The following is a 25,805-nucleotide window of genomic DNA, read 5'->3' as shown; positions in this document are numbered from 1 at the left end:
CATACTTGATTTTGACTTGCACGAAAAGACCCCAAACAGCTTGGTCCACCCCCCTATTTATTGTGTAAGTTTTCTCATAGGTCACTACAACATGTGACAAAAACATCAATTCTAAAACATTTCGGCATCATCTTCATTAAAGATAACAAGACAGTTCTGTCTTCACTCTCAATAAGGCGATACAGTCTTATATTACCAGGACATAAGATAAATGTACTGCAGTAACATCAAGAAAAAAATAATTCCATAAAAAACAAAGGTAGTAAAAAATGAAGTTAATAAAACTTAACTGAAAGGTAGGCAATATCATTACATTTATCAAATAAAAATGAAAAAAAAGTAATGTAGTATAACAACACTCATCATTACTGTGCAGCCCCGTTATCATGCAAATGATGCGGTGCGAGTGGCTGATGTGTCATGCCCTTTTAAGAAAAATGAGAAATAGTCGGGAGTGACGTCTGCTGCGCACAGAGGCCGGAGGCAAACTGACACTTGCGGAGCGGCGAGAGACAGCGAGCGAGAAACGGTGAGTGGAAATGCCAAACTTTATTGGATGCTAAACGCGGTCAAATAAGTCATTTGCTTGGGAGCACGTCGAGTCGACACATGCGGGATAATAAGCAGATACAGCGGGGTGCACGGCGTGTGTTGTACGTGTCGGATAAATGAAAAGAATTGTCCGCAAGTACAAAACGGAGTGTGCACTCCCATTTTAGTCAAGGCCAGGCGGAAGGGCAGGTAACGTTAGCAATCTGGTCTTTCCCGAGCAAATACGTCGTGATGCGGGTTGATTTAAAACCTGCCAAGTCCGGTTGACGTTTGAGCTATGCAATGCGCTGGATTGCAGCGTGTTTCTGACAACCTAGCTGTGTTTTGATTGTACGCCGAGGAGAGGAATGTGTCGGCTAGCTAGCATGCTTGCTAACGAGCTGTAGCTAGCGGTTGTGAAGTGTCGGCGGCCCGTCGCAGGCAGTTAAAGCTAGCTAGTTAGCGGCATTTTGCTAACAAGCTTGATAACGGGACACAGTGTAGCTGCTGGTATGGAACTAGATTGTTTGTGGACAGATGCTGTTCTCGTCTGCCTAGATGAAAGATTATGGTATTTGAAATATTTATCTGTAATTTGATTGAGGTTATGGAAGCTGAGGGTGTGATAATCACCACGCACTGACGGTAGTGTTACTTACTGCTCTATGTGAAAGTCACAGCCACAGATTGTAGGGATTTAGCATGACCTGGAGTGATACGCATATGCCACTGGCGTAAGCAAATTAGGTAGATTCACAGTGAGATAACCTAAGAGCTCAAATGACTTTCTCTTGCCTGGGCTAAGCTTCATGCCAGCCTGTTGCAGGATATTTCTGCTGCAGGGACAGTGGTTTGAAACAGCAAAGGTGTGTACTCCATCCTCGAACTATAAACACACAGTAGGTCAACTTTATGGATTGTTACAGTTTCCAAGTGAATTAGACATTTCTGCAAGGAGGATAACTGGGCTTTTTTTTTTTTTTTTTTTTAAACCCTGTGTTAACTGAAATTCTACATCAGCCTCATCCTGTGCCCTGAATCTCTTCATAGCCCAGGTCTGATGATGAGCCACATGCTTTAAACCCCACTTCCTCCCCCTCTATAAGCAAGCCTGCTGTTTGGAGTCTTGAACAGGAACAGAGACTGGAAGAGGCTATTTTAGTAGGTAGCTACTCCTTTTCCATCCTATCAGCATGAAGCCTTCTTACGCTGGAAAGAGGATGTGGTTACAAGTCAAGGCCTCAGAAACACAGATGCATTCGGCTGATGGTGCTCGTCAGTTACAGATCTTTGTCATAATTAAGTCACAGCCAAGTTTTGTGTCCTGGGCGGCAGTTTTGTTCTGACTCATGGGGGGCATTTAGGTTGTGGTAGAGCTGAAAAGAGATGTAAGAGCTATTCAACTAGGTAACGGAAGCTTTTGATTTCTTTTCTCTTTTGGGTAGAATTTTGATAGAGAAGATTGTGCAGGATATTTGACACCATCTTCAGAGCTGTGAACAAATGTCAAATTGCCTTAAGAGTTAACATCAGAAACATCCTCATTTCTCAAAAGTCTTGATTAGCCGAATTATGTTAATGCAGTGTTATCTATCACACGTAAAGATCAGCTTTTAAAATGAGTTGCTGCTGTGAAAACGTAGCATTTTTTTTAAGCTCTTGTGGAAACGTTTTATTTTACAGGCTTGTAAATTCCACATTTACTAGGAAGTTTCCTAGAAATAACTGATTTGGCACTAATTATAGATGAAATTAGACAGGGTTCAATTGGTATACTACCAATTAATTATTCCCACTTAGTGGCTAAGATAGCTAGTCTTTTAGATGGCACAGCAGGTCAGCTGAACATGCAACAATGTGCAATTTATCTACAGTCAATCATGCAGTTTAACATAAATAAATTGTTTCTAATAATAAAAAATAATTGATTATACCATTTTAAAATTAGTACATTTCAGCTTGTGTTTAAATGGAGTTGGAAAACTTCTCTGGATTTCAACAGCTGTTTTTAATTTTTTTTTTTTTTTTTTTTTTTTTCTATAACGTGGACTAAATAACATAATTCTTTCCAGGGAATTTTCAAGACATTAGGATATAAGTAAATATGTTAGCTGTAAAATAAAGCGCTGTGTCTTCTTTACTCAAGCCCTTTCCTTGACAGGTTGTCTGCTGTCAGTAGAGTCTGGGTTATTCCCCTAAAGTTAGTGGGTTTCTTATGCTAAGCTCAGTGTGAACAAGTGATGTGAACTGTGGTTGTGGAGGAGGTAATGAGTAACCAGAAGCTTATCAACATTAAAGAACACTCCACCAGAACAACTATTAGCTCACTCACTCTGTTTTTGTTTTTCTACCCTTAAACCTCAAGGGGATATTGTTTTTATATATCAGTGTAGTTCCTGTAATTGTCATGCACGCCAACAAACAAGCACATAAGAAGATGACCCACGAGTCGGTATCATGCAGCTAGCTTAACCAACGGATGTGTGCATTTTCACCATCCGCACTGGGTGGAAGATACAGAGGGCAGCTGTCAATCATACTGCCCTGCTGAGTCAGGCTCTGTGACAGCTCCATTGCTGTCAGTTCTTCCTAAATGTTGTAGTTTAGCTGTGAAGCCCTCTGCTCTCTAATTTCAGTTTCCTCAAGTTTGAGACATAGTTTATCCAGACGCATTTGCTGTATATTCGTGCTAGCAACACCACCTCTTCCAATTTACAGCCTTAGATGGATGCATACCTTTGACTGTAGAGGGTGAGTGATGCAGTGATGTCATTGTGGAGCATGTTTTCTGTGGCATGTGGCTGTCCTCGCTCCTTATTTGCTGGGGTTACTACGAGTTTGTTTTGTTGGAAATGACAGTGTGTAGTTGAGGGCAATGGAAAGAGGGAGAGGTTTGTTTTTTAAAGGGAGATGTCCTTAAATGGCCTTGTGTGTGCATGTGTTTGTGTGCGTCGTGAGTGTGTAGGCAGACGTTTGAGAGAGTGCAGCGTTGTGTGTAGTTTTCCTGGTATGAAGTTTGTAGAAATGGTGTCAAAGCAAGAGCATCCTTTTTAAGCCTTTTTATAGAAAACGCAGTTATGAGTGGGATGCTCAATAAGACCGAGACAGGTGTTGTTCACTAATTGAATATGAAGCTGGATTTTTGAGCCTTGATTAGTTATGTAGTTTGAGTTTGGGAAAGTGGTATTTGTGTCTTGGCAGGCATCAAGTACAACCACTTTGCCCTTCTCAAGAACATAAATTAACACACTAAAGATGAGAAATGTTGTCCTTTACTCCTACTCTTGCCTTTTTTAAGTGGAATAATGTTCAGTGGTGCACTTAAACTTCAACAAAACTAGATTGAAACTGGCCTAGGCTTGACTATGTATGGCCAATGTGCTTAATTGTGGCCAAATTGTTGCAGCAATGGTGTCTTTATTGTGAATTCCTGGATATTAAAAGTTTGTCTGCAGTGGTCCTAGTATTTGTGTACTGAAGTAGCATATCATATCACATGGTTAAGCTATTTTTGAGACTAATAATTGAGGACTGCTTTTAATTTGATATGTAACAATATAATCATGCTATTTTCAATAATGTATTGTTCTGATTACTCATCTAAAGTGTTATTAATGATACTTTGCTGTGCAACCTATGATACCTAGGTTGCACAGCCTCAAATGTTTGTCTGGAGGAGCTGCAGCATTTATTCATCGACAAACTGAAACCTACACTATAGGGGTGTGTCTAGTCTCGCTTTGCCAGACCATCCACACACTGCGGAGTGGAGGAGGGTCTGCCTACTCCACATAGCATTCTGGGATGGGAAAAAAGGTGCTCTGGTTTATTGGCATTTCTTTTAGTCTATATCCTTCGCGTTTCACTTCCAGGATTGCACCAGTGTTGCAGGATACTCTGCTGGATGCATGTATTTTCCGTTTCCTTCTGCTTTCTTTGTGTTGGAATTTTAAATTCTGTGGATTTATGAGGACTATTGTTGACTGCTCCTCTGATCTATGCATGGTAAATTGAGACAGCTAGCTAGACTATCTGTCCAATCTGAGTTTTATCTCCCAAGACTATTTTGCAGCAGCTCTGTGCCGAGTTTAGCACCTCCCATGACGATTCTTATTGGTTTAAAGAAATGCCATTAAACCAGAGCATGTTTTCCTCCCATCCCAGAATGCTATGTGGAGTAGCCAGATTCTCCTTCAGCGTGCTTTGGAGGAGGATCTGGCAAAACGAGACTACATTTTTTCAAACCAATCACAATCGTCATGGGCGGCACTAAACTCTGCACAGATCCGTTGCAAAATAGTTGTGCTGAGAGAAAACTCTGATTGGACAGATAGTCTAGCTAGCTGTCTCAATTTACCCTGCAGAGATCTGAGGAGCAGTCAACAATAGTCCTCCTAAATCCACCGGAGTTTAGAACGCCAACACAAAGAAAGTGAAAGGGAACGGACATCTATGCATCCAGCGGAATTTCCTGTGGCAACAGAGCAATCCCGGAAGTGGAACATCAAGGATATAGACGAGGGTGTGTCATATCGTATCGTTCACAATAATACAAGGATATTTCTTAATATCATTATTAGAGCTGCAAAGATTAATCAATTAGTTGTCAGCTCTTAAATTAATCACCAACTACTTTGATAATCTATTAGTCGGTTTGCGTATTTCTTTAAGACAAAAGTAAAAATTCTTTGATTCCAGCTTCTTAAATGTGCATATTTTCTAGTTTATTTACTCCTCTGTCACAGTAAACTGAATATCTTTTGAGTTGTGGACAAAACAAGACATTTGAGGATGTCCTCTTAGGCTTTTGGGAAACCCTGATCCACATTTTTAACCATTTTTCTGACATTTTATAGACCAAACAACTAATCAAATAATCTGATGTCGTTCATCTGCATGCACTCTACAGATGCTGCTAAGCCAATGCATTAAAACAGCAGTGACAGCAACCACAATAACCGCATATTGAAGAAGTGAAACAGCTGAGTGATTGGCGATAGCGGAGGCAAATGCCTGAGTGCTGTGCCGATTTAGTTTTGAATCTTATCTTCTCTTCTTCGGGTAGTTGGTTACCAAACTTGATATTAAACGTAGGCCATAAAAATAAAGACTACACAATGCACTCACAATTTTTTATTTATTAAAAATAACATGTTTAAAAAATTTTTTTAAATAAATAATAAAGTTGAAAGGCAATAATACAAATGTAGGTATGAAACATGTTCATGCTAAATTATATCTTTCTAATCAGAATTTGCACAACTTTATCCAATTTTCTACTTTTTATTAACTTTTAACTGGGTACATTTTTTTTTTTTTAATTCTTTTTAAAAAAAAATGTTAAGCTTAGATGAACAGCATACGCTTGTGGCAGGAAACAACTACTTTTAATGTGTGGAAGACAGGATTTCCCTTAGCATTTTTATATGGAGGCACCCTGCCTCTCCGTGAATAAAGAGGGGTCTCCTTTTATTATCAGAATAAATTGTTAACACATGTCCTGTAAAATGCAGGTAAATCACTTTAAACTGATCCAGTTCTTTTATTTTTTTTAATTCTAGGTATTTTTTTATACCAACGCATAGATTGGAAACCAAGGTCCTAATGGATATGTTTGATGTACCTCAGCTTTGCTCATCCTTCGGGGATTTTCCTTAAGCAAGGGCGGGAACAGATCAAATTTGACAGTGTACTTTTTGAAGGAGAAGATGTCCTCCATAACGACTTCCTGAAGCAGTCCCATAATAATCTAACGGCAACTGTCACAGAGCGGGTTCCTGGTGTCATCGGTCTTAGCTAGAATCAGTCCACAGTGTCCATACAAGAACCATGACATGTGGATAGCTGCATGTGAGGCCTAGCCTAAAGTATGACACTGTTTAACATCGTATATGTGACACTGTGCACGCACTTGACTCTGTACTCGAATGTTTACACGAGAGTGCAGCAGAGACTGTTTGCATAGCGCTCGTGCAGCCACGATCTTTTACTTTTTCCTTCCAATGGCTCCTCCCTGATCATGCAAGGAGATCTTCTCTTTGTGTGTTGAGAATTAGTGAGTATGAATTATTTACAGTGAGTCCGAGCTTCATATCCAACCTAGTCAATGCTTGTGATTGAAGTTTGAGGTTCTTGGTTCCTTTGTCCATTCCCCTGAGTATTTATTTAGTGTGCTGCAAAAAGAATAGTGTAGGAGGGGATCATCTGCTTCCCAGAATGGCTGCCGTTTAGCTTTTATAATAGTTTGAAAAAAAGAATTATTTATCAAGCGAGGTTCTACTTTCTCCCTGAGACCTGATTTTTTTTTTTTACTTGAAGACACTTTCTGATTTTTAACACAGCCTTGATGCCAACGTGCTGCACAAAAGGCGACGTCCAAAACCCGAAGATATTCAGTTAACAGTCATAAAAAGAAAGAAACCAGATCATTTTCACATTTGAGAAGCTTTTTTTTTTTAAATTTTTTTTACAATTAACTAATTGATTAATTGACTACTATATAATAACTAATCATTGACAGACTTTTCTTTTTTTTTTTTTTTTTTTTTTTGAATAATTTACGTTTTGTAGTCTAAATCAGTCTTTTGCCAACAGTTGATCATCAGCTTTTACAAAAACATAATTTCATATGCAGCCAGTAAGTTAACAAAGAATCAGGAATCCCCCACGTCACCCAGCCACAACTAACCCTCAGTGTAGCAGTCTCGTAGTAACCCAATTGGCTAACCCAACTGACTATGCCACAGTGTGTGCCAATGATTTGAAGCCTCTGCATCCCTAAAGGGATATTACAGTGATTTTGCAATTTCCTCCCCATCACACTTTTCCCTCAGATGTTTTCTGTCATTAGTCAAACACACTGAAACTATGTTGCTTGTTGTACAACACCAAGAATGAGTGAGTGACTAAAACATTTGTCAGCAGGGTGTGTTTTGGTGTGTGAAGGCCAGATGATTGTGTCATTAGGAGGAATATCTGCCAGATCCATGTATCATCTCCCCTTCTGATCCCTTTAGTCCCCCCTACACTCATACACACCACAGCTGGTTTGTGTTAGAGAGGGGTCACATACTCCTACATTAACCTCCTCCACCCTGAAGCAGCTCCACGTATGGGTGTTCCCTCTATTGTTGTGCTGCTTCTTGCCCATAACCTCCAGAAATGACTAGAATCCTTCCTTTCTGGCGTGGAAAAACTCAGACCAGACTGGGAAATTCCTTTGTTTTGCTTGAAAAGTGAGTTTTTTATCTATTTTTGCACCTTTCTTATTCCTCCCATTTTTGCTTTTGCCCATTTGTCCAGTGCAGACTGTTGGGCTGTCCGGTGAAGCAAACCCGCCATGCGTGAATACAAGCTAGTGGTGTTAGGCTCTGGAGGCGTGGGCAAGTCCGCTCTGGTAAGTATTCCCTACTGAACCACTTCCTTGCCCCCCCCTACCTCTTAACATTTCTTCAGTGTGTTGCTACAACGTTTTTTGAGAAAACAATGTTGTTAAAGAATTTAATTAAAATTTTTGTCACAGGGAGCCACAACACCACAGATGAAATTATCCATTTCCTCATTTTTTTACTTAAACTATTTTTGCTTTTGCTATACTATTTATTGATAACATGCTTGCGTCTCCTGACAAGTGTCCAGCTGTACCATCCTGTAGCACAGTGTTATACACTACAGTTTTTTTTTAGATTAGCTATGTGTGCTGCAGGATTGTCTGTCTGTAGTTCCCATCCATTTTTTTAAGGATTGCCATTGGTTCTAGATGTAGATATCAATTTCACCATTTTAAATTAAGCACGGGCCAAAATTCTGAACTTTTATGTATTTTGTTGTCATTACAAAGTTGTCCAGGGACCATGAATGTCTGTGAAATGTTGCATGCCTTGCTTAGCTAACTTTGACCAGGTGTGGAAGTCAGGTTAATCCCTCAAACTGGCAGGCTGACATGTTTAGACCTTAAGATGTCAGGTGAACGCTTGTCTACTACTTGATGTAACCCAACCATTAAGCACAGTGCTTAATGTAGCACTAGTTCTAACTAAGACTCTTTAATTTGCATATGCATGTAAGATGAATCAGACTTTTTCTTGTATCGTGACCAAGGTTTTAATCGTCAATGAAAACAAACGAAATAACGAAAACTAGGTGGGGAAAAAACATTGTTGTTAACTGAAATAAAAATAAAAACGAGGCATTACAAAGAAACAATAACTAACAAAAAATGTAATGTCTGTTTGGGAAAACTAACTAAAATATAATAAAATTATAGCGTAAATACGATATTTTTTTCCGCAAAGTGAGAGCAGTTCAGTCAAAGCCAAATATGACATGTCACAAGTAGTTTCATAGAAACCGGCTATTTCAGTGAACAGTTGCAAAATCAAATGAATAAATAATAAACGGGTTTCTTCACCTTGTTCATGATTAAATGCTCAGCTGTTCAAATAATATAATGTAAACAAATACTGTATAACAGGAGTACCCTTTTTTTTTTTTTTTTTTTTTTTTAAATAAATCAAGGCTCCATAAGGTGCACATTTAAATAAAAAAAATATCTTTAATAAAAAGCCTGTAAAATAAAAGAGGCCAATCCAAAAGGAGTCAGCAGCTTACTTGGAGCAAGGATCAAATTTGAACTATATTGATATATGCGACATGGTCTAATTCCATATCTCATTTAAAAATATATTGATATATTTTTTATATCGATATATCGCCCAGCCCTACGTTGACTTGGAGACATCAGCAAATATTGTATATATGTCGTTGGTAGGGCTGGGCGATATGGAGAAAATCTGACATCACGATATTCTTGACAAAATCGATATTGCGGCGATATTCTAAGGTTGACAGTTGGTGCTTTAACAAAATACTTAGATTTTTGATAAATAATCATCAGTAATGTGGATATTATGACTAAGTGGGTAAAGGCAAATAATAGAACAGCTAGAACAGTCTAAGTTCAGAAAATGACATCACTTTACTGTAATGCAGCCTTTAAAACCAGGAAAAGACAACACTTATGTTATATTACGAAATCCAAAATCTAAGACGATATCTAGTCTCATCTCACGATATTGATATAATATCGATAAATCGCCCAGCCCTAATGTCTTTCATAGAGCAAATAACGTTATATCTTTCAGAGTTGACATTTCCGACCATAGACAGTATACAGTTTCCGACTGGTAACCCAGAAATTCCAACAGTCCATGTTAAATTGAACACAACATAGTCCATGCCCTTCGCCTGGCATCATGGCGGTACCGAAAGTCTTGACTTCAAAAAGTTCGCCACTTTACTCGAATCAGAGTTCAAAACACCTGTTGATGTATGTCTTCTTTAGTTCATTGGCTAGATAGGTTTTTTTTTTCCTGGCACACGTCACTTACACATTTTGCACTTACTGCATCTTGTGTAGACTGTTTACATATTTGTGCTCCTCATCATATATACATTTTATGTACCGGTGTTATTGTTGAATACATATTTCTAAAATAGTATGATGTTTTTGTTGAGTTATTATTACACAATACTTTTTCTGACCTTTTTGAATCTTGCCCCTGATAAATGACCCATATTACAAAAAAAGACTAAAAGTAACACTAAAACTAATATAAACTAAAACTAAGCATTTAAAAAAAAAAAAAACTAAACTAGCAAACCCGCTTTAAAAACTAAAACTAAATTAGAAAACAAAAAGTCATAACGAAATAAAAATAAAAACTAATGAAAAATGCAAAACTATAATAACCTTGACCCTGGCTGGTCTGACTGGCAACATCACAAACATCCTCTCCTTCAATGCCTGGCCGAGTTGTTGTAATAACACGGCAAGGACACATGTCACTTTTTGCCATTCTAGATGTTTTGTTCTCATGGCCAGGAGGACACATTGATCTGACGTTGGCTTGCTCTGTATCTTTTCTTACAGACAGTTCAGTTTGTACAGGGAATCTTTGTGGAAAAATATGACCCTACAATAGAAGACTCGTACAGAAAGGTGAGTGTCCCTTGAGGGTGAAGAGGGGGAGGCAGAGTGCTGGATAGGAATGAGCTGATTGTTAGCAGCTGCTCTGCAGCTTCACGTCATCATATTGTGCTCTTTTCTTTCATTTAACTTCTATTTCTCTCCTGTTTTTATTTATTTCCATATCTGTCTTTACATGTATTATGTCCTGTTTCTAACTCCTCTCTTCCACTGTGTTAGTGGTCTCTCTTGGTTTGTATTGTATGCAGTATTTTAAATAGGGATATGATGTGCATGCCCATTTACCTGAAATGTAGCTTGACATTATCTGTTGCCATTGTTTACATTATCTGTTACCATTGTTTTCTCTTACAGCAAGTGGAGGTAGATGGGCAGCAATGTATGCTTGAAATTCTTGACACAGCAGGCACAGTAAGTGAACTGTATACCACTGAAACCTCTGTTGATACCATGTATTAATGTGTATAAGGACCCCCGAGTCCCTGTATTGAACACATTGAGGAAATCTCAAAACATCAAAAAAAAAGAACTAGAATTGCATTCAAACATTTTACCAGCAGATATGCCATCTAGTTATGACCTGAGACACTGTTATAAGTTTTTCCTATACATAAATGTAGCATGCCCTACCTGTTATTTTGTAAAGACATTCATCCTACTGACTTTGTTCACTTTTTCCCTAGCGTCACCATAAAGTTTACATTTGTGGTTTTGAGTATAATTTCTTGACAACCTTTGGATGAATTGCCACGATATAATTTAGATTTATTTGGTGCAGATTTTCCTGTTTCTGTTAAGGGAGCAAATAAATAATTTTACTGATTCCCTAACATTTCATCTATTATCATCATAAGTTTAAAACTTTGGTTTATGACCAAATAACCACTAAACATCAGCATGCTGTGAGGATTTAGCTCAAAGGCAAGAACAGTCACAGCATGGCTGCAGTCTTGTTCACGTTTGAATAGATCTCTCATTTGCCCAGCACAAGTATGCTTGAAGACTGTGTAGGAGAGTGTAAGGTAATTCTAGGTATGTTGATGGTGCAGAAGCAACATATACATGTTCATTCTTGTTTGTAGTGGAAAGTCAAAAGGTTGCTGATAGTTTACCCACACTCTACAATGCTGTGAGTGTGCTATGCAAAGACTTGACAGAAATCCAGCAATTCCACTGCACTATATCTGTCACTGTATGTACTGAATCTCAGAACAGGTCACAACACTGTGATTTCCTGTTGTGTAACAGACATTTACAATAAATGTTCAACAGTTTATAAAATGCCAGAGAACACATAACAGAGCTCATAGCCTGTCTTTCCTCTGTTTTTCCCGCGTTTTAGGAGCAGTTCACAGCAATGAGGGACTTGTACATGAAGAATGGCCAAGGCTTCGCCCTGGTATACTCCATCACAGCACAGTCCACCTTTAACGACCTCCAGGACCTGAGAGAACAGATTCTACGAGTAAAGGACACCGAGGATGTAAGTAAACAGTATGCACTCATAGGGCCGATTTATGCGTGAGCTTCCGCCGTAGCCTACCTAAGTGGTCTGAGGTTTATACTTCTGCGCTGGTGTGTCTGCGTCGTTCTAGCGTATCTCTTTAAGAGAATAGCAGAGCCGGCATGTGTGTATGTGTGGTAGAGCGAATGAGAGTGTGCTTCGGAACGTGTACAGACTCTAGAGGCATAGATTGAGAAACAAAGTGTCCCCTGTGCTTTCTGATTACGGTCGGAAAGCCTGAGCAGGAAAAGTTAACCCTCTCCTTGATTTCATGTTTTTTTTTTTTTTTTTTTTTTTAAGATTACTTTTTGGGGCTTTTAATAGCCTTAATTGACAGGATAGGAGTTACATTTTTGGTGCATGTCAGGCGGAGGGTCCGTATCTCTACGTACGTACCTATGGCTTCGATTTAACGCGGAGCATAAATTGGCCTTTAGGCTTACAAGAAAGTTACATCAGCTCTTCCACATTTTCACAGAACTTTTTCTCATTTTATTTTTATTTTATACCATGGTTGAATAGGTTGTAGAAACACAGATGGTGGTAAACGGTACAAGTACAAGCTCCCCACTTCTGTGTTCTCAACCACCTACATTGTTCATCCTGATTGCACTGTTGCTATGGATACCATTCAACACTGTAATCACTGCATTGTATAACAGTAATTTTAAATTTGTATTCCCTCGACATAATGCACATGGTGTCACAGCGTCATTTCTGTGTTGTCTGCAGAGTGAAAACAATGAGAAAGCACTTAGTGAAACTTGTGTACTCTACGTAGCCTAGCATTAGCTTATATCAGCGTCACGCAGGTCTCTGTGGTTTGATTACTTCATGTGTGTTTAACATGGACACCAAGCCAAAGTCCCCACTAAGCAAAGAGTCCCGTAACAAGTAGGGGAGTGTCTTTGTCTTACTAGTGCATGTTCAACCCTCAGTCTTGCTTTTTACATGCATAGATTGTGGTTTTTCCCTCCAAGTCTGCCCCTCAGCCTGGATCTGTAACAGTGCACATTAAAAGAGCATGTCATATCATTATTTTCCTGACCTGCACATTTTCTTTTTTCTATATCTCTGGTAAATTGTGAGGCTGTAGAGTGAGTAAGCCCTCCATCCCCTCTCTGTTGGGGCAGATAATGCGTCAGCAGGATCTCAGATGCCCTTTTTTGGTGATCTCTGGAGGGAATGAATGTTTGTCTCTCTCTCTCTCTCTCTCTCTCTCTCTCTCTCTCTCTCTCTCTCTCTCTCTCTCTCTCTCTCTCTCTCTCTCTCTCTCTCTGTGTGTGTGTTCCCTGTCAACCATCTAAAAAGCCCCTTTGCAGCCTGGTGCTCTTTTCTGTCCCATCTTTCTGTTAGTTATTCTCTTGCTCCCCTTCCTCTATATCTGTGCCAGTATACTCCTGTTGCTCTGGGTCTCTCACCCCCCCCTTTCTCGATGGCTTGCCTTGTGGTCTTACTGTGGTCTGGCACTCTGTGCGGGTCATTGGACTGTCAGGGATGATGTGCAAGGAAAGCCTCAGCTCATCAAAAACACGCTGCATCGTGAGGCTGTGGTACTTTATTAGAGCCTACGTGGTTAGGGAACTGAGGTTAGCCTCAGGCTAACGGATGGATTGCATGATCAGTGGCTCCTCAACGTGCAAGAAAACAGTTGACGTCCCTCCTTTTCTTTAACTGTGTTTTCTCTGTATATATCCCCAGTTTGTGCTTATCTGAGTATAATGGCCATTCTGTCAGCTATCAGTCCACTGGTGATTTAAGCCTATGATGACTGTGGCATCTGTTTATCTTTCTTTGCCCCTTGCAGGAATGCACAACCAAAGGAAATGCTTAACATGTTCTCTTTTTTTCTTTTTTCCACCCAAGAGGACGGATTTCTTATTTGGCTTTCAAGCTATTGCTAAAGCACACATTCTAGTTGCTGCCGCAGCTGTTCTCATTCTCAGCTCTTCCACGCACCATTTACTGCAAAGCTGGCAAAATGTACAGAAGCATTTGATATTGCCAAGCTCAATTAACAAGCCCTTTTAATGACTGTACATTAAACACAGTAGGGCCAAATTCCATCTCCTTAAAAAAGTTGTTAGGAGAGAAGAATAAAGTGAGTGAGCAGTCGCCAGTGTATTAAAAGCTCACTCCCCTTACTTACTTCCACAGTTCTTATGTAAGAGAGGTCTTATGACTTTTCCGGGCCATCTCCGTCTCTGCTTATGTGACTCGGATGGTACTAATGCCTGACTCCATGCTTGTGACTCACTGCTCCATTTGGAACGACTGGCTCCATTTATTTAAGCTACTCTATACTCCCCGATTCTGTGTTCCACAATCCAATGTCTAGCATGCCGTTGTGGGCGGGACAGGACCTGTCTGTAGCATGTTAACTGGGTCTGAACAGATTCTCTGTGGGCTGCATGGATTCCTAAAGTAGTCTAATGCTGCCTTGTGTGCTGCTGACACTGAACATTTTTCTTCCCTGCATACCTCCATCCTACCATCCCCTCTCTCCATCCTTTTCATCCCAGATTGGCTCACAGTTTGTGTTAGGAGGGCATACCACTGGTTCTCCCAGGGCTCATGGGAATAGTGTCGTTCAGCAGTCCAGTGTGAGGGCTTGTTTGGATATCAAACATCAAGCATCAACCTCCATGGGGTTAAACTAAACCTCACAGTTTTCTGTCGTCTGCCCAACAGCCCAGAAAGACTGAGAGAAAGAAAAAAGGACCCTGGAATATTCATCCTATGCCTTCAAAAGTATTACATTTTCTGGAGGAGCGTGGCTGTCAAAACGACCTCTGGACAGTAGACTTGTGGGTGGGAGGAGGGTCTCACTTTTGAGCAAGTTAGAGCATGTCAGGGTACTACCATGTTGCTTACAAATATCTCGTTTTTCCAGACCCTGGATGTCTGGGTGCCGTTTCTAGACAAGGACAAGGGAGCGAAGGCAGGATTTCTCATGCATGGATTTATTTGTTGCAGTCCCACCACAAATAGATTTCCCCCAGCTGATGTATTATTGGCGCCTGTTGTGTCTGCCTGCAAAATTCCCCACTAGTTGATTATGTCTCTTGCTTGTTAAGCTGCACCACAAACACAAATATCCTGTGAACCCCTGGAAAGCTGAGACAAAATACAGAACTCTTCTGCAAACTTGAGTCTTGATCCTCTTTCTGTTGTCCTAGAGTGGTGGTGGTATAGTAAAGTTTAAACCAAATGAATGCAATCCACACACACAAACACTCAGTCTCACACTATCATGTAATTCCAGCAGCCGGAGCCTGGAATCCAGCTGAAATGTTCGAAAACATTCAGGAAGGAAAGCGATGTTATCCCAGCTGGGCGGGGCTGCCCTGACTTCCTCCAGGCCGGCATGCTCCCTAGATAGACGGTCAGGAAACAGCAGGCAGGATGAGACGCATCCCGACACCCTGACTGCCCCGACTCTGCCCACTGTGACAGTTGGGGCTGAAGTTTTGCCCAAAATATTTTCGCTTCCTCAGAGAGTTTTTTGTTATTAAAACCTCTGACTTGGGGCACAAAAGAAGAAGTGTTGGGTATTTGGGAGATTCCAAAACCAGCTGCACATGTCAGTGGTTATGTTTTCTGGTTGTGTTTTCAGTTTAGGATTTCTTTTCTAAAGAAAGGAGAAAAAAAACAAAACTGCATTCATTGCAAGTTTATATTGATTTTTTTTCTTTTGCCTTCCCGCAGGGATGGATTGATTTCTTGATTGTCTTTCAAATTGAAATGAATGGACTCCTTAGCTGTTTAATAAGCATGTCTCCACTCTTGTACTTTGTGGACGCAAATTAGTTCAGCATTTGTTGACAAATATTGTCTTGTTATTACTCTCACTTCGTTCCAGTCTCAATGTCCATCCTTGGCACTGGACGTCACAGACTTAAATGTCCCCAGTGTGCTCCACAAATATGTGTGAGTAGGGTTGGGCCTATAGGGTTAGACTAATTGTTGTTGTTCTTTCAAGGGGTAGGCAGCACCCTGTAAAGCATTTGGTTTATCGAACATACTGATATGTGTGCAGGCAACAAGATGCCACTCAAAGCTTTGTCTACAGTAGTACAGCAGTCACTGCCACGCCAGTTAATTCAGATCGGTTTCCATCAGTTTGTATTGCATCTTGTCTTTGATATTGCCAATATTCAAGATTTATGTAGAATTTCTGGCATTTCACACACATTTTGCATTCACAACTTCAAAATGCACATTAAAGCAGGTGAATGCAAACATGCACTTTGATGCATTTAGGAATTTTGGATAATTGTGTTAAAAGAAACACTTTTTAATGTGTTCTGAGTTGTATCTTAAAAAAAGGATGATTTTTGAAATTCGTACTGAAACTGTGACTAGTGTCAAGAACATTTAAAATGCTACCCTGCTTTAACTCTCACTGTCCCACCAACATTTTTCCATCTCCTATTTTCCGTTACTTTCTGTTCAAAACACCCTACTTTTTAAAATTCTCATTTCTATCGTCTAACTCCTTTTCCTAATTATTCCTCTCTACTTGTCCCTCCTTTTCTCTATTTATTTTTTATGGGCTTACCACTTAAAATAATGCCAGAGAAATTGGTGTTTTGATTAGCATTGTTCATTGCTTCAAATCTATTTTTCGTCTATAGGTGATGACAATTGATGTATTCATTTATCCCCAATGTTATACAAATGAACTATTTTTAAAAAGGAGAAGGCTACATTTTGGTTACATGTATGAAGTCAAGTCTAGTTCATTTTTATAACGCACAATCACAAACTTGCCTCAAAGGGTTTCATACTTACTTTGTTTTGCTTGTCCTCAGGTGCCGATGATCCTGGTGGGGAACAAGTGCGACTTGGAGGATGAGCGTGTGGTGGGAAAGGAACAGGGCCAGAACCTGGCCAGACAGTGGAACCACTGTGCCTTTTTAGAGTCCTCTGCTAAGTCAAAGATCAACGTCCTCGATGTGAGTACACCCAGAAACAAACCAGTGGTGAACGTGCAAGGAGTGCTTGTTAAATCCCTGACAGTTTATGTCTTTCTTAGATCTTCTATGACCTGGTCAGACAGATAAATAGGAAAACGCCAGTGGAAAAGAAGAAGGCGAAAAAGAAATCCAATTGTGTCCTGCTTTAAAGACTCCCCTCCAGCCCCTGCAGCAGCTCTGAGCCAGGTGTGTACGTCTTTAATTGTATACCCCATTGTCACATAGTGTAAGTCATAAAGACCTAGCAGCTTACCTACTGTATTCATGAGGTCATGATGCATAGGCAGGCCGTCGGGTTAATTATTGTTACATAATAGCTTTCTATGCATCTTGGATGGTACTACTTACATCAGTTGCAGTTATCATTCATCAGTCTATTACGGGTTTGTTTGCCTGCAGTAAAGAATAGGCAAATTAATCTGTATAGCCTAATATTACATTGTCAATGGTGGTTACCAGGGCTGCAACAACAAATCGATAAAATCAATAAAATTCGATTATTAAAAAAGTTGGCAACAAATTTCATTATCGATTCGTTGTGTTGCGCAACTATCACGCCACTCAGTTGTGGAGATAAAAAAAAATTGAGTTGTGCGCAGAGAGGAGCAGCGCGGAGCGAAAGAAAAGAAAAAAGAGCAGAGCAGGGTAGAGGAAATACGGAGAGAGACGTAACGTTGTTCTGAAACACACGGCGGAGGCAGAGAAATCCGTACGACCCAAGTCATCCAAGGTGTGGGAGCATTACACACTAAATTAATTGAACGTGTTAATTGCAAGATAAGCAAAAGCGATACGGCATGGCACGGGTGCACCACGGTGATGAGTAAACCTGTTGGAGTCCTTGATGAGGAGGAAGGGAGTTCAACAGCAGGGTAAAGTCACTACACTATCCTACTTCTGTTCCGTTTTGAAGTGAGGAACGTACCGTCCCTCCAGTAGCTCTTCTAGTGCTGGTGTGGTGTTTACTCGTTATCCAGCTGACTAGCATGACAAGCTAGCGTTAGCTCGTTAATAACAGTAGTAAAGCAGGGGTGGTATAGTTTGCAAGACTAAAGACGTTTTTTTTTTTCACTCGCCTTGCGGTTATGTATATATTCTGTGCTTTGTCCCATATCAGTTATTGTTGACAAATATATTTTTGTGTGTTGTATAAATGAACTTAACTTGCACTTACTACAATGATGGTAATAAGTGTGTGTGTGTGTGTGTGTGTGTGTGTGTGTGTGTGTGTGTGTGTGTGTGTGTGTTTTTGTCTGTATCTGCTATTTGGGTTACTTACCTTTACACAACTATTAACTGAAACAACAAGTATGTATTCAAAAATCAAAAACATAATCGACAGATTAATCAATTATTAAAATAATCGTTAGTTGCAGCCCTAGTGGTTACTGCTCCTTTTTACGCTTTCTAATGAGGACTTGAGCACATAAGTAAATTGGAGAAACTTTGTGAGGTGCATTTCAGAGAGAGGCCCCCCCCCTCCAGGCAGATACTACGGGTGGGAAAATGTAAAAAAGAAATAATTAACTTACTTGGTCAACAGCGTCAGTTTATTCTAAAGATGAACTTACTTTTCACATTAACACCTGACCTGGATACATCTAACTAGATAGGACAGCTCAGATATGAAAGGGGAGAGCGAAGGGGAAGAAACTGTCACAGGTCGGACTCGAACCCTGGACGCTCTGCGTCAATAGAAGCTCTATACATGTGCACCTGCTCTACCAACTGAGCTAACTAGCCACAGGACCCAGTATATGTTAACATGTTTTTGTGTCTAGTTATTTCAGTGCAATTTATTGGTGTTGATGGCAGTGGAATTCTTCTCTATCCTGGGTTAAAAATAGGGCTGCACAATATATTATTTTTTTAATCGTCATCGCATTATCATATGGCGCAATAAACGCATTGCGAAAGGCTTCGACATGTCTCGAAAGACACTCAGGGATACAGTATTTTTTTAGTTAGTTGAAAGAATATATCTGTAGAAAACTGCACTTTAAAATATAACTGTCATTGTTTTTTAGTGGTGACTTTTATATTCTAATCAATGTTAACTTTGTTTAATAAAAGACTGTTGGAAAGGATTCCTTTCGTTTGTTTTAAATTCTACAATTGGTTGTTGTATTTAGCAGAATACTGAAATCAGCAGAAATGCTGAACTTTATTTATTCGTTATTGCGATATTCAACAACATTGCATATTTTCCTCATATTGTGCAGCCATAGTTAAAAATGTAGTCTTTGTCTGAGATCAAGAACTATTCCGCGTGAAAACTGATCAGTCAGACATCTTTTTCATAAATTGCATGTGTTAGACATGTCTTGTCACTTTCTAAAAAGGACTGCAGTTGTCATCCTGTGCATTTCTTTGATGCTGATTTAAGTTACAGATCCAATAAATGTTTTGGGGCAGGCTGACACCCCCCCTGAGTCAGCCTTCAAAAGCGTGAAGTGCTTTCATTAGCAATTTCTTTTTACATTTTCATTGCTGTTGAATGAATGAATGACTGAGTCACTGTATGATGGCTGGAATTAAACATGGACCTCAGCAGACTGCAGCAGCTGGTTAGGTATGAAGAAATCCAAATCTGTCATCAGGTTGTTTCCCAGGAAAATCCGAATCGCTTCTTCTTTTTTCATGTTTATTCACAGCGTTTTTTGTAGTGTGACCGGATACTGGTAATGAGGAAGTCTGACAACCGACTCGAGCTGTAAACCAGGCTGCTTATTCCCGTCAATCCTTCCAAACAGAGAAGCTAGTCTATTAATTTTAGACTGGCCTTCACTGATATTTACGGTTATTTACTGTATGTGAGGCAATAAATAATCTTCATCCATACGAGGTGTTGGATTGCTGCTTGACAGTACATTAGCTACCATCCCTGCAGCCTCTTTGATAAACATACCTTACCTGCCTAATTGTAAGGACATTTTTCTAGACATGTTATTTTAGCTTGAGGTTCTCAATTTGAACAAAATCTTCTGTTGCTGATTTTCTGGAAAATCAGCTGAGAAACTATTATAAATAAATGTATAACCAGGTAGCTTATGTCTTTTTTTTTTTTTTTTTTTTTGTTAATTTTGTAAGTTAAATACCTGATCAAATCAATGTACCTCCTCACATTGTTGCAAGGTTCCTATAATGCCAAAATTACCGTAAAGCTTATAGATTTGCAAAAATGACCATAATGGCCTTTTAACAGAGATAAATGGTATGCTATAGGTTCTTGGTATGAGCAAGACAAATCTCTATCATCTTGCAGTATGTATCATCATATTGGCCAATTCTAATTTTGACTGCTAGTCACATTAACCCTAAACCCACTGTAGGTCAGAGGTCGCTATGAGCTCCTGATAAGATTTAACCCACCGCTCACCAACTTAGAAAGTCACAGTAAGAATGTTTCCACCCTGATGTGGAAAGATTCCTTTGAAAGATGAGTTTAGGTTCAGTCAGTTGAGCAAATCTTGTGAGATCTCATGATCTGTGTCCAGCCTCATAGGGAGATTACTTAGTCGGGCCTCCAGTATTTCCAAACAATAAAGGTATGAGCCTTACGGGGTCACTATGCTTGGAAAGAACCGTTCCCCATGGCCACTCTCATAGGCAGGGTGAAGAGCCGGACAGTGTCTCTTAAAGGCGTTGATGGTGTTGCACTCGGATGTACGTGCTAAAAGTGAAGAGGTAGTTGTGTGAAGAATAAAAAGAGAGAGCTTGACAGAAGTTCAAGCCTTGTCTAGGGGTGTCATTTTTGGATTGTCAGTAGAAAGTTACCAATATTCTAACTAAGGCCTCAACATTTTTTGTGTTTGATACAGGAGCCTCTGTACACAATGTATTGGCCTGAATTCAGTTTGACAGCCACTGTTTGGTCAGTGAAACTAATGTCCAGCAGGGTGGCAAGATGACTAGAGAGAGTGTTTAGGGCTACTGTCCTGTAGCTCACCCTCCTTTCATCTGAGGGGACAAATAATTTCTTTACAAGTATCCCATAATCATAATAACTATATTCTCTGCTGACAGTATCCAAACATCTCTAGAACTGCAAAGATTAATCGATTTTAGTTTTCAACTCTTAAATTAATCGGCAACTATTTTGATAATCGATTTGTCGGACGTCATCTTGGACTTTTGGGAAACACTGATCCGCATTTGTAACTGTTTTCTGACATTTTATAGACCAAACAACTAATCGAATAATCGAGAAAATAATCAACAGATTAAGCGACTGAAAATAATCGTTAGTTGCAGCCCTAAACATCTCCTCTGCTGAATCTCCTGTATTGTTTCTGGATCAAAACTGCTGCAGGAGAGAGACCATTGCCTTTGGTGTGATCACTTTATTCATCCCCTAAAATCTGTCGTCAGCACCTCCTATAGTATACAGGGCAGTCAGTATCAAAACAGATGAGTAATGCATTCTATACTAGACGGTGGGATCTTTGTGCAGTGTGCTAGCATTGAATAACAAGCATAAACAGTTCATTAAAAATGTACAGATGTAACAAAAAGTGTGGTTTGGTGTCTGTAATAGGACCTCTTTGTTTAGAAATTAAAATGGGTGTAGCTGAACAACTTACAGTTTACAAGAGTTTTTCAACCGCTTTAGTCAGAGTACCATTCCTCAGAATGCCTTACAATCACTGTTAACACATTTCGGGCAGTGTCGTCAGAACAAAACTTCAGTGTTGCCAAAGCAGCCAGCAGCAGAGATTTTATATCTACTTTCACTTTTAACTTTGAGGGAGGGAAATAAAAAACTTTGATATTACAGATAACACGGGATTAGTGAAACAGACAGTACCATTGTGGCCAGCCCAGACATCAGGGCCACTAAACCACCCACTGCGTTCCTTGTCTGAATCCATCTGTGTTGGTCAGTTAGTGGTCCAGTGTGAGAGTGGGCCCTGGGGCGGTGTCTGCCACTCCTCCCCACCCCCCCTTTTTTTTTTACACACTGGCCAGCCCAATGAACCAACACTAATGGGATTACAGCCCCACTGTTCCACTGCTCACAACGCACAAACTCATACACTGTAAGAGAGCGAGAGAGAGGTTACAGTGCCAGCCTCGTACAGGACAGAGAGAGTTAATGGGACATTTCACTTTGTACAACATGGGCATTTTCCAGTTAACTGACCTCATGAGCCGCCATTCTCAGATTTTAGCTCTCACTGTATTTACTGGTAGTCAGACAGAAATTGACAGGGAGCTCATATATGATATGATGGTATATTGATTCTTAAAGTGCAGGCTATTAGTATTTGCAAGACTTTTTAAACTTGGAATTTGTTGGACATGCTGGATACAGGGAGTTTAAAAAGAGACGGTGTGTCTTTAAAGATCTAAATGTAACTATTTATTTGAGAGAAATCTGGACATACCTTACAGTCATCTTTTAAAACTATTTTTGGCACCTACAGCAACAGGGCCTTTTATCTCGTAGCTTATCTGCACAATGTTGAATCAGATGTTCCCACATGTTTTATCACCGTAATATGTGACTTTGCCATTAGAGTTTATAGACTTCGTAATTGAGCTCTGGGTTGTCTTTTAAACTTTGAAATCTGGAAGTTAACTTGGATGTTGGTTCAGCTGAGAGTGTTGTATGCAACTCTTTTAACGGACTTCACAATAAGCTCTTTTCAAAGCAGACTGCCACAGCAGCGAAAGCACGGGGGAAAACCATTGACATTAGTTATGGCTACTTTCCAAGTGCCCCAGTTGGTCGTGCCGGTGATCTGCAGTAGCATGTATAATAGCATGGCCCTGGAACATTTCATTGGAATGCAGCCATTGTTAATCTTGTTAATAACATCTGTGCTTTGTAGCTATCACAAGTCAACGTGTCGGCTGTGAAAAAGCTCTATTGGCTTATCTGCACCTCGGCACCCTGAGACCAGGCAACCGCACTCACTGCCCAGTTCAATCAGGAGAGACTTCATTTAGACTGAACAATCCATTTGAGAAGAGTCTTTAGCAATGAGACCCCATTGTGACGTGGTATATTTAGGGGGTAGTGATGATATAATGGATCAGCGTGTTTCCCCGTGGGGTCTAGACACTGGTGGTCAAGAAAAGAGTTAGCTGAAGGCCTGGATGATGGCATGAGGAGCACGACTGGGTGCTGATATTATGAACACTGGGGGTGAAGCGGTGGAGGATGGTCGCATCCGTTTGTACTGAATAACTGAAAGCAGCAGAGAGGACAACCGATTTTAAAGTTTGGCAGCAAGGATGTAATTGGCTAAGAGAGATTGTGGCAAGATCTGGTTGGACTATACGGTGATCTCCGAGAGAGAGAGATCTTCCTGATTAAACTTTCACTAAGCTTCGTTTGGATGGTAGCATGCCCAGCTGAGTAAGCACTTGCAGGATTATTATGTGTTCCGCCCTTAGACTTTGCTTTTGGTAAAAACCTAAGGCCATTAGTTTGACCTAAAAATGAAGCAATTTCATAAAGAGTATACAGACAAGTTAATGTATTTAGAATCAGTTTAATCAATCATTTGTATGTTTAGTTACTTATTGTCTTTCAAACTCACTAAAATTCATGTTATTCAGCTAGTACAATAATTAGTGCACATTTGATTTCAACAGAAGAAAGAATCGCATTTAATATGTATGCATGCTGAATCCATCATGTCATGAACTTTTTTTTTATTATTTTATTTGGGGTGTTAGCCCAGACCTTTTTTTTTTTTTTTTTTTTTTTTTTTATACACATCATACATGTCCAAAATATGGAAGATGTGTAGCTGCTGCAGCTTCCATATTATTTTTATTGATGGTAACTTAAATCAGTTACCAGCAATAAAAATAATATGGAAGCTGTGACAAAGTCTTCACACTTGGGAACATTTGTGCATGGCCTCTAATTCTTCCATTCTTCATATATGTTTATATGCATGCCTGTTTATCCTGGACGAGTGATCTCTCTTCTGTTGCTCTTCCTAAAGTTTCTTTCATTCTCTCGCTGTCTGTCTCTGTGTTTTTTTTTTTCTCCTCTTACAGATGTAATGTCATTAACAGGCCACTGGAGGGAACTGACATTTTGTAGATGGTGTTTTGTAATTCCTAGTCAAGCTATGAAATGAGGACTTAACCACTGTGCTGTCTTGCAGAAATGCTGTAATGAAGAACTGTTGCCCTGATTGGAACGTGCCAGCATTCCAACAGCCCCACCCCACACCCTTCCCCTCCCTCCATCAGCCATAAATGGTGAATCAGCTGACTGAACTGCTCCTATCAAAGAAGAGGATGATCTACGCCAGAGAGAGAGAGAGATAGACAGAGAGAGAGAGAGAGAGTAAAGAGAGAGAAAGAAAAGACCGTAAGGGAGAGAGAGAGAGAAGACTCTGGTCTCTCACCTCTGAGGACCTTCCTCTGTGTCTCCGTTTCAGTGTGAACCCTGAACGAACAGTCTCCATTTTCTGCACCAACAAACACCACAAACTTATGATGATGATGTTAAAAAGCCTCTGAAAGTTTTAAAAAAAAGTGTCCATGAGCTGCCTACATGGCCAGAGTGCAGCCCCCTTATTTTCATTTTTTGACAGTTTAACAAAAAGAAAAATAACAGCGTTAAAAAGAAGGAAAACAAAGTTAGAACTTGGATTCAGTATTTTTCATCTTTTTCAATATCGTATTTGAAAGACATGGAAGTTGACCTCTTTTTAGTTGTATGATTATAAATATTCTTCAAATATGAGCATGACAAAAATGCATCAGTTATTAAGTGTAGATGTTTTCAAGTGAAATCAAGTGGAAGAGTGAGAATTTTTTTTTTTTTTTTATAGCCATACACCTATTCTCCATGCCTGTCATGTCAGTGATGATAGATCAAGGTCTATAATATGTATTATTTTTATTCTATATTTCTTTGTTCGCCCTGTTGTTCATGGACTTCTCTTCTGCGAATATCTCTCTCTGATGTGACTTAATTTTATACTCAGTCACTGGGATTTCATAGCTCCCATAATATATTCTAATGCCATTTTTTGCATAATAATGCTTCAGAAAAAAATGGGTCTTTTATAGAAGAAATATGGGGAAAATAAGGATTGATTTCTATGTCTCTTGAAGCTGAAATATATTATACTAAACCAACTCTAATAATGCTTCTTGTGTTTTTCTGTCAATGATGTTCCAGCTTTTATGGATTATTAAAGTACATTTTAGTACATTTTCATTATATTGGTCAATGTATTTTTGTGAATTAAACTTTTATCCAAAGCGGATTTGACTTATTTGAGAAGAGTGGAAATTAAAAGGTGTCCTTTTAAAGGATTGGAAACTTCATATGGAACAAAAATAGGCATTGCATATTTACATTTTGTTAGCTATTAAGTATTCATAAATATTGATTCTTTACAGTGAAAGCTGTCTGTTCATTGATTAACAGATGGCAGAGAGAAGACAGTGTTGTATTACTGTATATGCACTGTACAACTAGCTTATTTAAGTGTATTATGCCCTGCATATGCCTTACTTTCAATGTCCACTAGGTGTCAGTATATAAAAAGAAATGAAGACATTCAGTGAGTTTTAGTAATTCAAAGCATACACCCCACCAGTTGTGTAATGTGGAATAATGGGACAATTAATCACAATAAAACTGGTGCATCTTTTTCATGATGATTTTTCTTTACACAAAAACTTGCGTATTGGAAAGAAGGACCGATGGTAACTTTATTTGTATTGAGCTGGTTCTGGTGCTTTGTACACTGAGCCCCAACAGCCTGGATTCATTTTAGTTTCTCACCTTGAAGACAGGGTTTTCTGTAATCTTTGCTCACTG

The 25,805-nt window shown here is 39.5% G+C and overlaps 1 protein-coding gene across 3 annotated transcripts; it reads left to right on the top strand.

Annotated features, from left to right (window-relative positions):
- Positions 1–421: 421 nt before the first annotated feature.
- On the top strand, positions 422–25,245 carry LOC114553888 (ras-related protein Rap-1A). Of its 3 annotated transcripts, none has more exons than XM_028575325.1 (8): positions 422–529; positions 7,834–7,927; positions 10,463–10,531; positions 10,874–10,930; positions 11,862–12,002; positions 16,838–16,981; positions 17,062–17,188; positions 24,130–25,245. In XM_028575325.1, the coding sequence occupies exons 2-7, from the start codon at positions 7,871–7,873 to the stop codon at positions 17,149–17,151; spliced, it is 558 nt and encodes a 185-aa protein (XP_028431126.1). In that variant the 5' UTR covers positions 422–529; positions 7,834–7,870; the 3' UTR covers positions 17,152–17,188; positions 24,130–25,245. The 3 variants fall into 3 exon arrangements, with proteins under 3 accessions (XP_028431126.1, XP_028431127.1, XP_028431128.1); XM_028575326.1 differs by having other exon boundaries at positions 423–529; positions 7,839–7,927; XM_028575327.1 differs by lacking the exon at positions 422–529 and adding an exon at positions 594–741.
- Positions 25,246–25,805: the final 560 nt, after the last annotated feature.

This window comes from Perca flavescens, chromosome 4 (genome assembly GCF_004354835.1).
Source record: "Perca flavescens isolate YP-PL-M2 chromosome 4, PFLA_1.0, whole genome shotgun sequence".
Classification (NCBI taxonomy): domain Eukaryota; kingdom Metazoa; phylum Chordata; class Actinopteri; order Perciformes; family Percidae; genus Perca; species Perca flavescens.
The sequence above is the reverse complement of the archived record's forward strand: the minus strand, read 5'-3'. Positions and strand labels throughout refer to the sequence as shown.